Raw genomic sequence first — 11,860 nt, forward strand, 5'->3', positions numbered from 1 at the left:
GGGGGGAGCGGGGGCCCCCCGGGGTGGAGATGCCGCCGGTGCAGCGGCGGATCGAGCCTCGCTCGGCTGATGATTCCCTTTCAGGGGTCGTGCGGTGCCTCTACTTTGCCGACACCTTCCTCCGTGACGGTGAGACCCCCTCCCTGCCTCCCTCCCTCCTGGGAAAAGCCCCCAGGCTGGGTCTGACACTGCTCCACCCCCACAGCCGCCCACCACGGCCCCACGATGTGGGCAGGGACCAACTCGGGCTCGGTGTTCGCCTACGCCCTGGAGGTGCCGTCGCAGGAGAAGTTCTCGGAGCGGGCGGTGGAGGCGGTGCTGGGGAAGGAGATCCAGCTTATGCACCGGGCGCCCGTGGTGGCCATTGCGGTGCTGGACGGGCGGGGGAACCCCCTGCCCGAGCCCTACGAGGTGTCTCGGGACCTGGCCAAGGCCCCTGACATGCAGGGCAGCCACTCCATGCTCATCTCCTCCGAGGAACAGTTCAAGGTGAGTGCAAGGCTCAGTGTCCCGCTGTGGTAGAGATGGCACCCAAAATGTCCCTTGTCCTCTTTGGATGTCCTCATCACGCAGGGACTGGAGGTGACCAGTCAGGTTTTGGGTGCACTCCTATGCCTGTTCTAGGGTGGTGAATCCAAGGGAAAGGTGTCCCCCTAAACCCTGCAGGTTCCTGTTCTCCCCTGAGCCTCCCACTCCTCCTGCCTCCCCAGGTGTTCACGCTGCCCAAAGTGAGTGCCAAGACCAAGTTCAAGCTGACAGCACACGAGGGCTGCCGGGTGAGGAAGGTGGCCCTGGTGAGCCTGGCCAGTGCTGGCTCCGAGGAGAGGCTGGAAAACTGCCTGGCCTGTCTCACCAACCTGGGGGACATCCACATCTTCACCGTGCCCAGCCTGCGGCCCCAGGTCCACTACAGCTGCATCCGTAAGGAGGACATCAGCGGCATCGCCTCCTGTGTCTTCACCAAGCACGGCCAAGGTGAGGACACCAGGTGACATCTGTGTCGATGGGATGTTGACCTCACCTGCAGCCCTGTGGGGGATTCCTGAGGCTCATTGTTGTCCCCCCTGTAGGTTTCTACCTAATTTCACCATCCGAGTTCGAGCGCTTCTCGCTGAGCGCCAGGAATGTGACAGAGCCACTGTGCCGGCTGGAGGTCGCCCGGCTCCAGGACACCTCCTGCCTCAGGTGGGCTGTCCCGGGGTCATGGGGGGCTTTGCTGTGGTGGAACCCCTGTACACCCACCCCCTGACACTAGTTCTGTCCATAACTTCTCCCTGTTTCCTTCCAGCAACAGCTCAGCGGTGACGCCGAAGCTGCCGCAGGCGAACGGCACCCACGTCCCCCGCAGCTCCGAGGGCCAGCACTCGCCCTCAGACAGCGACCGTGAGTGACCACCCTGTCCCTGCACACACACCGTGTCCCACAGCCCTGCTCCAAGCTTGGCTCTGTGTCCTGGCTGTCCCCAATCCCTCCTGTCCCGTGACTCCCCAGGGTCCCCTGAGGAGCACCCGGCTGCCTTCTCGCCCGGCCCCATTGACTCCCCCAACAGCAGCCTGGAGACCCCGCTGGACACCACTGGGGACATCACTGTGGAGGAAGTGAAGGATTTCCTGGCGTGAGTGGGGTGGGAATGGGGTAAACGGTGCTGAGGGGCCGTGGCAGTGCCTCTCACCCTGCTCTGCCCCAGGTCCTCGGAGGAAGCGGAGCAGAACCTGAGGAACACCAGCGAGGACGAGGCCCGGCCCACGGGGATCCTCATCAAGTGAGGTCTGTGAGGGGCTGGTAGTCCTTGGGAGTGGGATTTGGAGCTGGGACCCCAGTGCAGTGCCTTGGCTTCCTGATCCATCGTGGGAGGATGGAGTTGTGCTCCCTGGGGCTTCCAGAGGAGGGGGAGCAGGGGGAATGGCTGTCCTGATCCCCACTCCTGCTGAGGGGCTGCCTCTCCCACAGGCATCGCCGGCCTCCCTGCCCCATCTCAGTGCTCGGATTCCCGGGATGCGCGACTCGACTGGACCCCCGCGCCCCCTCCCCATGTAACGTAGACTGGCCTCCTCTCTAACATCTGCACCCCGGCTCCGGCACTCCCCACACACCCCTGCCCGGCCCCGGCGCCGTGGGGCACAAACTCTTCCCGGGGAAGATCAGTTCCTTTTTTATACACGGTCGAGTGTCACTGTCCCCTGCTCCAGAGCCCCCTTCCTGGGGGATGCTGCTGCTTCCCCGGCTCCACGGGGAGGGCTGGGGCTTGTGGACCCTCCCTCGTCCCCTGGTTTTGGTCCTTTGGGGCAGTGGGGGGCCAGAAGCCCCTGGGCACGGCCCCCCCGTACCCTGGTCTGTGTTTACATGCCCAGCTCCCTGCAGTTTACAGCCCCGTTCCCTGCCTGCCAGGAGGCTCTGGCTGCTGCACAGGGACTGTCCCCCCAGGGGAGCCCAGTGGGGACCCCCTGGCTCCCAGGTGGGCAGCAGAGGCCTTGAGCAGCCCGAGGAGGGGCACGCTGGGGGGTCACAGGTGGCCTTTTTCTCTTAGTGGCTTCTCCAAGGGCTATTCTCCAGGTTGGGCTCCGTGCCTGCTGCTCCTTTCTGACACTAAATCCTGCCACGGGGTGGGTTTGGGATGGGATCACGCTGTGGAATCTCACACGGGCTCCTGCTCCTGGTCCATGTTGGTGCTGGGGGGGAAGGGGCAGATGGGGTTACCCCAGCCTCCTCCTGCCCAGGCTGGGCTGCCCCTGCCAGGGGGTCTCACTGTGCCAAATCCCCCCTGGGCTCCCAGCCTGGCCTCCTCCTCCTGGGGGCTGTGGTGACACAGCTCTGTCCCCTGGCCCATGGTGGCTGTTCCCACGGGGCTCAGCTGGCCCCTGCCCCTCTCCTTTGGGGAGCTGTGGCCCCCCCGGGCTCCCCTGTGGTACGTGTGTGGCTGGGGGCGTTCGGGCTCTGTTGCTGCCGGCCGAGGCCGGGGCTGTAGTGTCCCTGGTAGAACCCCCCCCACCCAACCTCATCTTTTTTTTTTTTTTGGTAAGATGAATTTAGCATTGTTTAGTTATTAAAAATACTGGTTTTTAATATTGAAAATAAAGCATTTAATATCAGCTGCCTGGGCTGCAGGTGTTTGCTGAGCCTCGGAGCCAGGTGAGTGCTGAGCTGCAGAGGGGCACGATCAGGGTTGGGGGTGACCCCATTTGGGAGTGAGTCAGAGCCTGAGACAGGGTCGAGGTGAGAAGTACAGCCTTTATTGATATGATCCAGATGAGCTGATCCCTGCTGGGGGTCCATCCCCCAGGACAGCAGGGACCAGCTGTAAGGCCCAGGGCTCAGAGCCCCTCACTCCCCCCCTCCCCCCGTTCTCCTTAGCAAAGCATCCTCCCGCCCAAACTGGGAGTCACTCCCGTCCCCCTGCCACGGGGGGAGCTCGGCACTGGTTTGGGGCAGCAGCATCCCCAAGCAGCGTGTGGCAGGGGCCCACAGCACCCCGTATGCCCCCCAGGAAGGGCAGGGGCTGAGCTGGGCCCTGTGCTGGGAGAAGGGGGGACAGAGGGACAGCCCCAATGATCCCCCTGGCCCCGGCTCGGCGGGAGGCAGCTCCAGGCTGAGCCTGGCATTGGCGGCAGCGTGGGTGCCGGGCTGGCTGTGCCAGGGGGGCCAGGCCCAGGGCACCAGGTGCCCCCCACCCTTAGGTGGGCGGCTTGCGGAACACGCTCCAGGCGTGGAAGCAGCGGGTGAAGGGCCAGGGCTCGTTGCCTTTCCGCACCAGCCGGAGCTTGCGGGGATGGCTGGGGTCCTTGGAGCGCATGTGCTGGATGTAGACCTGGGGCAGAGCATTGCCATGGGGATCATGGCCCTCACCCACCTCTGGGGTTGGTATTCCCCAGCCCAGAGCTCTGCAGCACCCAGGTCAGGGCCCCGAGGGGAGATGGAAGTGCCCAAATCCTCCCCCATGCAGTCCCAGGATGGAGGGAGGTCTTACCTGGCACGCCTTGAGGCTCAGCTTGATCTCCACCTGGCTGGTCTGGGTGCCCACCCACATGTAGACCTGCAGAGAGGATCAGCAGCTGGGCTCAGCCCACAGAGCCACTGGAAGATCTGGGCCCAGGAGAGCCTCATGCCCCCAGCTCACCTCCCGCCCGTTGTCCAGCAGCATGATGTCATCATCAGCCAGGTCATCCTGGCAGAAATCTGAGCACTTTTCTGACACGGAGAAATAACCTTTCTCATTGGAGCACCTGCAGGGAGATGGACAGGGACAGCATCAGGCATGAGTTTGTTAAGACTTGGCTCATGCAGAGGGCAGGGATGTGATGGAGCAGCTGTTCTGGCTGATTGGTTCCCAAAGGGGATGGGCTCTGAGGCCAGTGCCCACCTGAAGAGCCGTGAGTGCTTCATGTAGTCGGCATCTTCATCGTAGGGCTTCTGGCCCCCAATGCCCACCCAGAAGAAGTTTTCAGGTTCTTCTCCCTCATTGATGACCTGAAAGGGCAGGAGCAGGGCTGAGTGTGGCCTGGGTGGTCACTGTCACTCAGGTAAGGTGGCACTGAGCCCTGCTCACCTGTTTGCTGTAGGAGTCATCAAACATGTGGTTCATGATGTCCTCAGCCAGCTTGGCCTCATCAGGGTCAGCTGCCCGGCCCACCCAGGTGTAGACAATGCCCTGGTTGTCCGTGCTCTCAAAAGGCACCTGGGGGACAGTGGAGTCAGTGCTGCCCAGAGGAGCAGGAGGGCACCCAGGCAGCCCTGAGGATGCTCAGCCACGAGCAGTACCTTGAGGATGAAGCAGAACTCGGAGTTGAGCAGAGCAGCGTCCGTGTTGATCTGGATGCACCTGGAGATGGAGCCCCCCGAGGCACATATCAGAGGGAGAGCTGGCAGCTGTGCCCACCAGCAGCTATCCCAGGTGGATGTGGCACCCGTGGGTGCTGCCTGGCACTGACCTGGTGCAGAGGGCCCCGCCGTTGGTGCGGATGTGGTACAGGCTGGGCTGGGGAGTGCTGACCCGGTCCTTCCTCTTGCCCCGGTGGATCACAAACCTTCTCTTGAAGTGTGAGAGGAACTTGGGGTTCTCCTGCTGCTGGGTCATGCGCACCACCTGCACAGGGGTGGGAATCAGAAGGGGCATTGGGACTTCCCAAACACAGCTCCAAGCCCCAGCTGCACCCCCCTGCCAGCTCCCATCTCTGCTGCTGTCCCCTGCCTCAGCCTGAGGGGCAGAGAGGAGATGGGGAGGAAGAGAAGCAAAGCTGAGGCACCCCTGTGTCACCCGCAAACTGTGTCACCTCCAGCTTGCCACGGAAGTGACTCTCAAACTTCTTCTGGAGGCTGAAGGTGAAGGTGAGCCAGCCCATGTTGGAGGCCTCCCGGCCCTGCCAGAAGTAGACGATGCACTGGGAGTCTTCCTCTGGCTGCTTCTCTTCCTCTTCTTCCTCACCCTCCTCTTCCCCTTTGCCTTCACCCTTCTTCTTTTTTTCCTCATCCTCCTCGTACTCCACTGGCACCCAGTACCTGAGGGCAGGAACAGGGAGTGATGTGAGGGATGGGACAGTCAGGAGGGCTGGGCAGGGACATTGGGGACAAGGTGGTCCAGCAGCCCCTGAGAGGGGACAAGCCAGCTGTCACCTGCACAGGAAGACGTAGCAGTCGTGGGTGTGGAAGTGGCCAAACTCCTCCTCGGGCAGGCGAGTGAATTTCTTGCCCTCCAGCACGAAGCCCTCCATGCCATCCAGGTCCTCGTTCCACTCCTCCATCAGCTGCTCCGCCTGTGGCCCCATGAGCTGCGTCAGCCCCCAGCTCCTCCATCATCACCCAGCCCCACGCCATGGGGGATCCATGGGGCTCCCCAGCCCTACCTCGCTGAGGGGCATGGGGGGCTGGCGGGGCAGGAAGAGTGCGGTGAGGTCGGCCTTCATCTGGTCCTTCTTCTCGGCGTCCTTGCGGACCTTGCCGGCCAGGCCCCCGTCCTGCAGCACTGTCTCGGCGTTCCGGGTGTAATCCACACGAAGGACGTCATCCCAGTTCTTGAACTTGGACTTGAACACCTGTATCACACAATCACTAAGGCTGGAAAAGACCTCCAAGATCATCCAGTCCAACCTGTGACCCATCCCCACCTCATCAACCAGACCAGAGCACCGGCTGCCACGTCCAGTCGTTCAAGGTGTAAATTGGGGAGCAGGTAACAGACTCTCAGCCTCAGCCCCCTCCCAGGCACCCAGCACCCATCTGAGGGGTCCATGCCCCACCTGGCACTCGGTGCCCTCCAGGTTCCTGGTGACCATGGCATGCTTGGGCCGGTGCAGCATGGTGCACAGCTCCTGGCTCAGCTTCAGCGCCGCCGCCCGCACCAGCCGCGACGATTTCCTCCCGATCCAGATGAAGACGTCGGACCAGCAGTCCAGGATGTACACACTCTTGGTGTCCAGCAGGCTCTGCAGCTGAGGGCACCACAGGGGAGAACGGTCAGGCACCTGCAGGCTTTCCCAGCTGGAAAACACCCTGCCTGCTCCCAGCAGAGCAGAGCATCCCCCAGCCAGGCGCTGCTGGCTGAACCTCCCTCTCCCAGGGCACGGCTGGAGGCACAAGGGGCATGAAACCAGTCCCACTGGTCAGACTGGGAGAACCTCCCCGCCCCATCCTACCAGGCGCATCTCTGGCATCAGATCAGCCTTCAGCCTCTTCTTGTGCTCCACGGAGAGTTTGTAGTTGATCTGGGGAAGCTCCAGGTAGCCCAGACCAAGGCCAACCTGCAGAGGGGATGGGGACAGAGGTGAGCAGGGGCTGAAGGACCCCAGCAGGGCTGGTGGCCCTATGGATGCAGATCCCCACCTTGTACAGCTTGGGCTTGTGGGGCTGGAAGTCATCAGGGACACAGGGTCGGATCTCCTCAGGCTGCCCCCCCAGCACCTCCCAGAATTCAGGGGTCTCCTGGCCCTGGGTGAGCAGCGTGATCTCGGCCTTGCCCTTCCGCTCGTTCTTGTTGATCTTCTCGGCGAAGAGCCTGCAGTGGGAGCAGGTGAGATGGCAGCTGGGCTCCCCACACCCTGGCACCCCCACCAGCCCTACCTGGCCTTGGTGGTGCTGCTCAGCGTGGCCTGGCTCCCACGCCACACCAGGAGGTCGAGGCCATGGTCCAGGAGGAAAACAAACCTGGTGGAGAGAGGTGAGAGGAGTCAGGAGAGAATGGGGTGTGCTGAGCATCCTCCCCATCCTGGGGGTCCCTGCCGGGCACCAAGGGGGGTTTGAACCCATATTTTTGTAGAAAGGAACTGGCATAGCCCATTTGCACCACAGAACTGCAGCTATAATGTCTCAGGTGAATTCTGCTGCACCTTCTGCAAGGTCCCTCTGTCCTCTGGCCACTCACCGGGGGTCCAGCGATGTCCCTTTCAGTGCCACTGGCTCCAGCTTGACATTCTTCTTCCCATAGACACGGTAGAGCCTGGGGAAGGGACAGCCATGGTGGGACATGGGGCACTGCCTGCCCCACACACCCCCCCAGCCCCTGTCCCCAGCTGTACCTGGTGACATATTGCGTGTCCTCAACGGTGAAGAAACCGCTGGCCGTGCCACCCTCGATGTAGGAGATGTCATTGTCAAAGACCTGGGGGCAGGGAGGGGTGAGTGTGGGACAGGAGGGGTTGGGGGCTACAGGGGAGCTGGGGGCTGGCCTCACCTGAAGGAACTCTTCACTTTCATCCCCCATCTCCTCCCGGATGCTGCGGCACTCAGCCCCCAGGTAGTTGCGGAGGTTGACGGCATGGATGGCTGAACAGGCCTTCTTGTCCAGTGTGGCCTCCTGCCCAATCCAGTAGTAGATCTCCCAGTTCAGGGAGCCATTCTCATCCAGGAAGGTCTGGGAAGGACAGGGTGTGAGATGGGATGGCTGCAGCTCCAGGCAGGGGACGCAGGGGACCCTTGGTCCTCCCTGGGTACCTTGAGCACGATGTAGCAGTCGGCTTCGTAGAACTTGCCGTGGAAAGCCTCATCCACCAGCGTGGGCACGAAGTTCTCGATCTGCCAGACACAGAGGCCAGGCAGCTGCCCCACATCCTCGCTGAAGAACTCTGAGTAGTCCAGCTGGGGCTTCTCCAGGCCCTGATCCCAGCGCCGTGTCTTCAGGTCCGGCGCCTTCGCCTCCCCACTCTCCTGTGGGACAGGAACAGGTCAAATTAGGGACAACCAGAACCCTGCCGGCACCCAAGGTAGGCCAGGAATATTGTGATGCTCTCGGGTCCCCTCTCCCACCCCAGACCCTACCTCTATCTTCTTATTCTTCTCCTGGGCCACATCCGACATCCCCTTCAGCACCTGCTTGGCCTGGTCATCCTGGGCAGAGTCCTTGCGCCGCCGCAGCCGCATCTTGCGGGCCAGTGGGTCCTTGGTGCTGCTCCCTGGGGCCACGGGCACGGGGTGAGAGGGGCACCCTATGGAGCAGGGCTCGCTGCCCAGGCTCTGCCAGGGCCGTGCCAAGGCAGGGGCTGTGTGCCCCCCTCCCTGCAGGCGCACCCGCAGCGGCGGCGGCGACGGTGGCAGGGGAGGCGCCGGCCAGGCGGAGCTGGTTCTGCAGGGAGAAGTCGATGTTGTACCACTCCGAGGAGCGATCCGCCGGCTTCGGGGGCATCACCAGGCTGGGGTTCTCTCGCACGTCCAGGATCTGCCAGGGAGGGCACAGACACCTCGGTGAAGTACCTGCTCACAGGGACACTGGAGTGTGGCACGGGATGGAGACCTCAGGAGCACTCCAGGCTTTGGTGAGATGAGGGGATGTGGAGGAGCTCCACGGCCTGCCTGGGCTGAACCATGGGGCAGATTACAGGGACTGGCCCTGAGCTCTCCTGCCCTCACCTCATCCAGCCCACCCTACAGCCCTGGGGTCCCAGGGAGGTGCTGGGGCTGTGGTGGAGCCAGCCCAAGGCAGAGAGGTTCTGGGTGCCCACCTCCAAATCTGTCAAGAAGTGGATGGCCTCTGGCAGAGTCACCAGGCGGTTCTTGTTCAGCACCAACTTCCTCAGCTTGGAGCACCTGTGGGACAGTGATGCTGGTGACCTGTGACCACACAACCTCTGTGTTCCCTCTTGGGGACACAGCAGATCCAGTTGTGTGTTCCTGACCTGCACAGGCTCTCAGGGATGAGCTCCAGGTTGTTGTTGGCTGCCATGAACTCCTCAAGGTTGGTGAGCTTGCCAATGCCCGAGGGGATCCCATCAAAGTCCAGCTTGTTGGAGTTCAGGTACATCTTCTTCAGCTTGGTCAGCTTACAGATGGCCGACTGGGGAAGGAGGAGATGGTGGGGTGAGGGAGAACCACGGAACCACAAGCAGGGGTGGCACGCAAGGGCAGGGACATACAGGTAAGGAGGTGAGCTGGTTACGGGACAGGTTGAGGGTCTCCAGCTGGGTCCACTGGTCAATGCAGAGGGAGAGCTCTGTGATCTGGTTGCTGCTGAGGTTGAGGCGCCGCAGGCTGCCCAGGGTGTAGAGACACTCGGGGACACGGCTGAGGTCATTGCAGGACAGGTCCACATCTGGGGAAAGAAACAACGGGGTCACACCACCAGCCACACCAACACTGGGGCTGGGAGAGCCCCTGGAGGGCTCTGTGGGTGCCCCAGCCCTACCTGCCAGGTTCACCAGGGCCTCGAGGCTGGTGGGCAGGTTGCTCTGCGTGCGCTGGGTGTTGCGCAGGTGCAGGGTCTGCAGGGCTGTCATGGCTGGGAGCTGCCTGGGGAGCAGGGAGAGCCAGAGGGCAGAGAGAGAGTCAGGATGGAGCAGGAGCCTCAGTGCCAGCCCTGCCAGCCTGGGGAGAGGGGCTGTACCGGAGCTGGGCGTGCAGCAGGGGGTTGTTGTTGAGGATGAGGGTCTGCAGGTGCACCAGGCGCCTCATCTGCGGTGGGAGACTCTCCAGCTTGTTGTCACTCAGGTCCAGGTACAGCAGGTCCGTGAGGTTGATGAAGAGCTGGTTGGGGATGGTGTCGATGCTGCAGGGATATGGGGAAATTCAGGATGGCCTAGGACCAGCCCTGGGTCTCCCTCCTGCAGAGAGCAGGACCCAGAGCAAAGTGTGACCAATGGACGTGGTCATGGCCAGGAGGGGAAGGTGGTCACCCTAGCCTGGACCCACCTGTTGTGGCCAAGGTTAAGGACCAGCATGTTCTTAGCATTCTCCAGCTCCCTGGGACACTCTGTGAGCTGGTTGTAGCTCAGATCCTGGGAAAATGGGAGCACAAAGCAGCTATCAACCCCAGCCACCACCACCCAGACCTCAGGACTGGGGGGCATCTCCAGGGACACAGCAGGAGCTGGACCAGCACACAGGGAACCCAGGGAGCCCATCCATGCCATCAGCCTTTAAAGGGGGCATTGCCAGAGGGTCACCCTGCTGACAGCCAGCTGCCCTGGAGCTCAGCCATGGGCTTAGGGCTGGTGCTCCCAAGGAGCAACCAAGCTGCAGGAATGGGACCCAGGAGTCTGAGCTGGCCCCTGCATCAGCTGAGGAGACTCTGCACCCACCAGCACTGAGAGGTCATCCAGCTGGAAGATGTCATCAGGCACTCCTGAGTTCTTCAGGCTGTTTGCACGAGCCACAATTGCCTGCAAAGGGGAGAGAGGCAGGAATACAGCTGCCTGCTGAGCCCTCAGGGTGCCCAGGTGTGATCTGTGTGTGCCCTCAGACCCCAGAGGTGCCTGGGGACCCCTGAGGAAGGGGGGGACACTCACCCGGAGGCAGGGCAGGCCAGAGAGCTCCCCATGGAGCGTGGTGAGGCTGTTGTGGCTCACGGAGAGGTGTTCCTGCAGGGAAGGCCCAGACAAGCCCCAGTGAGCAGAGAGAGGAGCTGGGGCTGTGCTGGGCAAGGGTTGGGCCCCCACATTGATGTGGAGGCTCCTCTATCCCAGGAGAGTTGGGGACTTGTGAAGCCCTGTCACACAGGGCTCCTGGCACACTCCCAGTCCCAAACTGGTTTGTTGGCCCAGCGTGCCTGTGCTGCCTCCCCCCAGGGGATGAGGACACCTCAGCCCTGCTGTGGGGTTTGGGGTGCTCTGGGATGCCCAGAGCTGGCCCACACAGTCCCTGTGCACAAAGATCCCAGTCCTTGGAAGTGCCTCTCGCTGGGAACAGGCAGACGTGGGCACTGCCGGGGTGGGAGGAATTTCCCTGGGGAAATGTTTTGCTCTGAGCATCACCAGCCCGGCTGCTGCCTGCTCAGGAACACAAGGCACTGGCAGGCTGTGGGTGGGATGCCAGGATTTCAGTCTTGCTGTGGCCCCCGAGCACCTGGCAGGGCTGGCAGGGCTGGCACAGAGGGATTCCCTGCACCTGGCACAGGGATGGGGACTCCTGGCAGCGTTTAAAGCCCTGAGTTTGTCTGGCACTGACAGAATGAGGTCCCTGATGTGCTGTGGACATCAGCTGAGCCATGACCCCACCAAGGGCCTGGCTGAACCACCCGAAAAACAAAGCCAGGCAGCTGCCAGCTCCTGCTTTTTATATACTTCAGCAAAGGAGAAGGAAAAAAGCCCAAAAAACCTTGATTGCCCCCATCATGACCATCACCCTTCCCTTCTGCTACAGGGTAGAGGATCTAAGAGTGGTTTTTCATCTGGTTTTCTAGGAAAACAAGGTGAAACCAAGTGCAAGTCCATGACAGCCCCACTCCTGACAGCTCCTGCATCCCATTTCAACCACACACTGTAGCTCAGCGCTATTATTAGACACTGGAGCATCTGCTGCTGAGCCACGAGGCTGGCACGGATCCTGTGGGATCCCACGGCCCCAGCGAGACAGGGGAGCCCCGTTCCACCCCAAAACACGGGGCTCACCAGCTTCTGGAGGGCAGGGAGCTCCTGGGGCAGGTAACAGAGCCCTGTGCGGTTCA

The 11,860-nt window shown here is 62.1% G+C and overlaps 2 protein-coding genes across 2 annotated transcripts in view; one reads left to right on the forward strand and one right to left on the reverse strand.

Moving 5' to 3' along the window:
- Positions 1-3,085, forward strand: part of LLGL1 (LLGL scribble cell polarity complex component 1) — a 6,829-nt gene extending 3,744 nt beyond the window's left edge. Inside the window, exons 14-21 of the mRNA XM_031061062.1 lie at positions 9-129; positions 206-489; positions 711-975; positions 1,071-1,185; positions 1,289-1,383; positions 1,492-1,615; positions 1,688-1,767; positions 1,951-3,085. Of these exons, the coding sequence (XP_030916922.1) occupies positions 9-129; positions 206-489; positions 711-975; positions 1,071-1,185; positions 1,289-1,383; positions 1,492-1,615; positions 1,688-1,766 (1,083 nt within the window). The 3' untranslated portion in view covers position 1,767; positions 1,951-3,085. The remainder of the gene's footprint in view (positions 1-8; positions 130-205; positions 490-710; positions 976-1,070; positions 1,186-1,288; positions 1,384-1,491; positions 1,616-1,687; positions 1,768-1,950) is intronic.
- A 123-nt stretch (positions 3,086-3,208) lies between these two features.
- The window catches only part of FLII (FLII actin remodeling protein), an 8,847-nt gene continuing 195 nt past the window's right edge, over positions 3,209-11,860 (reverse strand). Inside the window, exons 2-30 of the mRNA XM_031061090.1 lie at positions 11,805-11,860; positions 10,704-10,775; positions 10,497-10,577; positions 10,108-10,193; positions 9,803-9,964; positions 9,605-9,708; positions 9,336-9,511; positions 9,099-9,256; positions 8,925-9,009; positions 8,494-8,641; positions 8,245-8,378; positions 7,921-8,133; positions 7,661-7,840; positions 7,506-7,588; positions 7,352-7,426; positions 7,051-7,134; positions 6,814-6,985; positions 6,627-6,731; positions 6,231-6,422; positions 5,838-6,026; positions 5,608-5,747; positions 5,268-5,493; positions 4,926-5,080; positions 4,756-4,816; positions 4,544-4,672; positions 4,358-4,464; positions 4,115-4,220; positions 3,965-4,030; positions 3,209-3,805 (exon numbers count right to left, since the gene is read on the reverse strand). Coding sequence (XP_030916950.1) covers positions 3,671-3,805; positions 3,965-4,030; positions 4,115-4,220; positions 4,358-4,464; positions 4,544-4,672; positions 4,756-4,816; positions 4,926-5,080; positions 5,268-5,493; positions 5,608-5,747; positions 5,838-6,026; positions 6,231-6,422; positions 6,627-6,731; positions 6,814-6,985; positions 7,051-7,134; positions 7,352-7,426; positions 7,506-7,588; positions 7,661-7,840; positions 7,921-8,133; positions 8,245-8,378; positions 8,494-8,641; positions 8,925-9,009; positions 9,099-9,256; positions 9,336-9,511; positions 9,605-9,708; positions 9,803-9,964; positions 10,108-10,193; positions 10,497-10,577; positions 10,704-10,775; positions 11,805-11,860 — 3,680 coding nt within the window. The 3' untranslated portion in view covers positions 3,209-3,670. The remainder of the gene's footprint in view (positions 3,806-3,964; positions 4,031-4,114; positions 4,221-4,357; positions 4,465-4,543; positions 4,673-4,755; positions 4,817-4,925; positions 5,081-5,267; positions 5,494-5,607; positions 5,748-5,837; positions 6,027-6,230; positions 6,423-6,626; positions 6,732-6,813; positions 6,986-7,050; positions 7,135-7,351; positions 7,427-7,505; positions 7,589-7,660; positions 7,841-7,920; positions 8,134-8,244; positions 8,379-8,493; positions 8,642-8,924; positions 9,010-9,098; positions 9,257-9,335; positions 9,512-9,604; positions 9,709-9,802; positions 9,965-10,107; positions 10,194-10,496; positions 10,578-10,703; positions 10,776-11,804) is intronic.

This window comes from Geospiza fortis, unplaced genomic scaffold (assembly GCF_000277835.1).
Source record: "Geospiza fortis unplaced genomic scaffold, GeoFor_1.0 scaffold213, whole genome shotgun sequence".
NCBI classification, from domain to species: Eukaryota; Metazoa; Chordata; class Aves; order Passeriformes; family Thraupidae; genus Geospiza; species Geospiza fortis.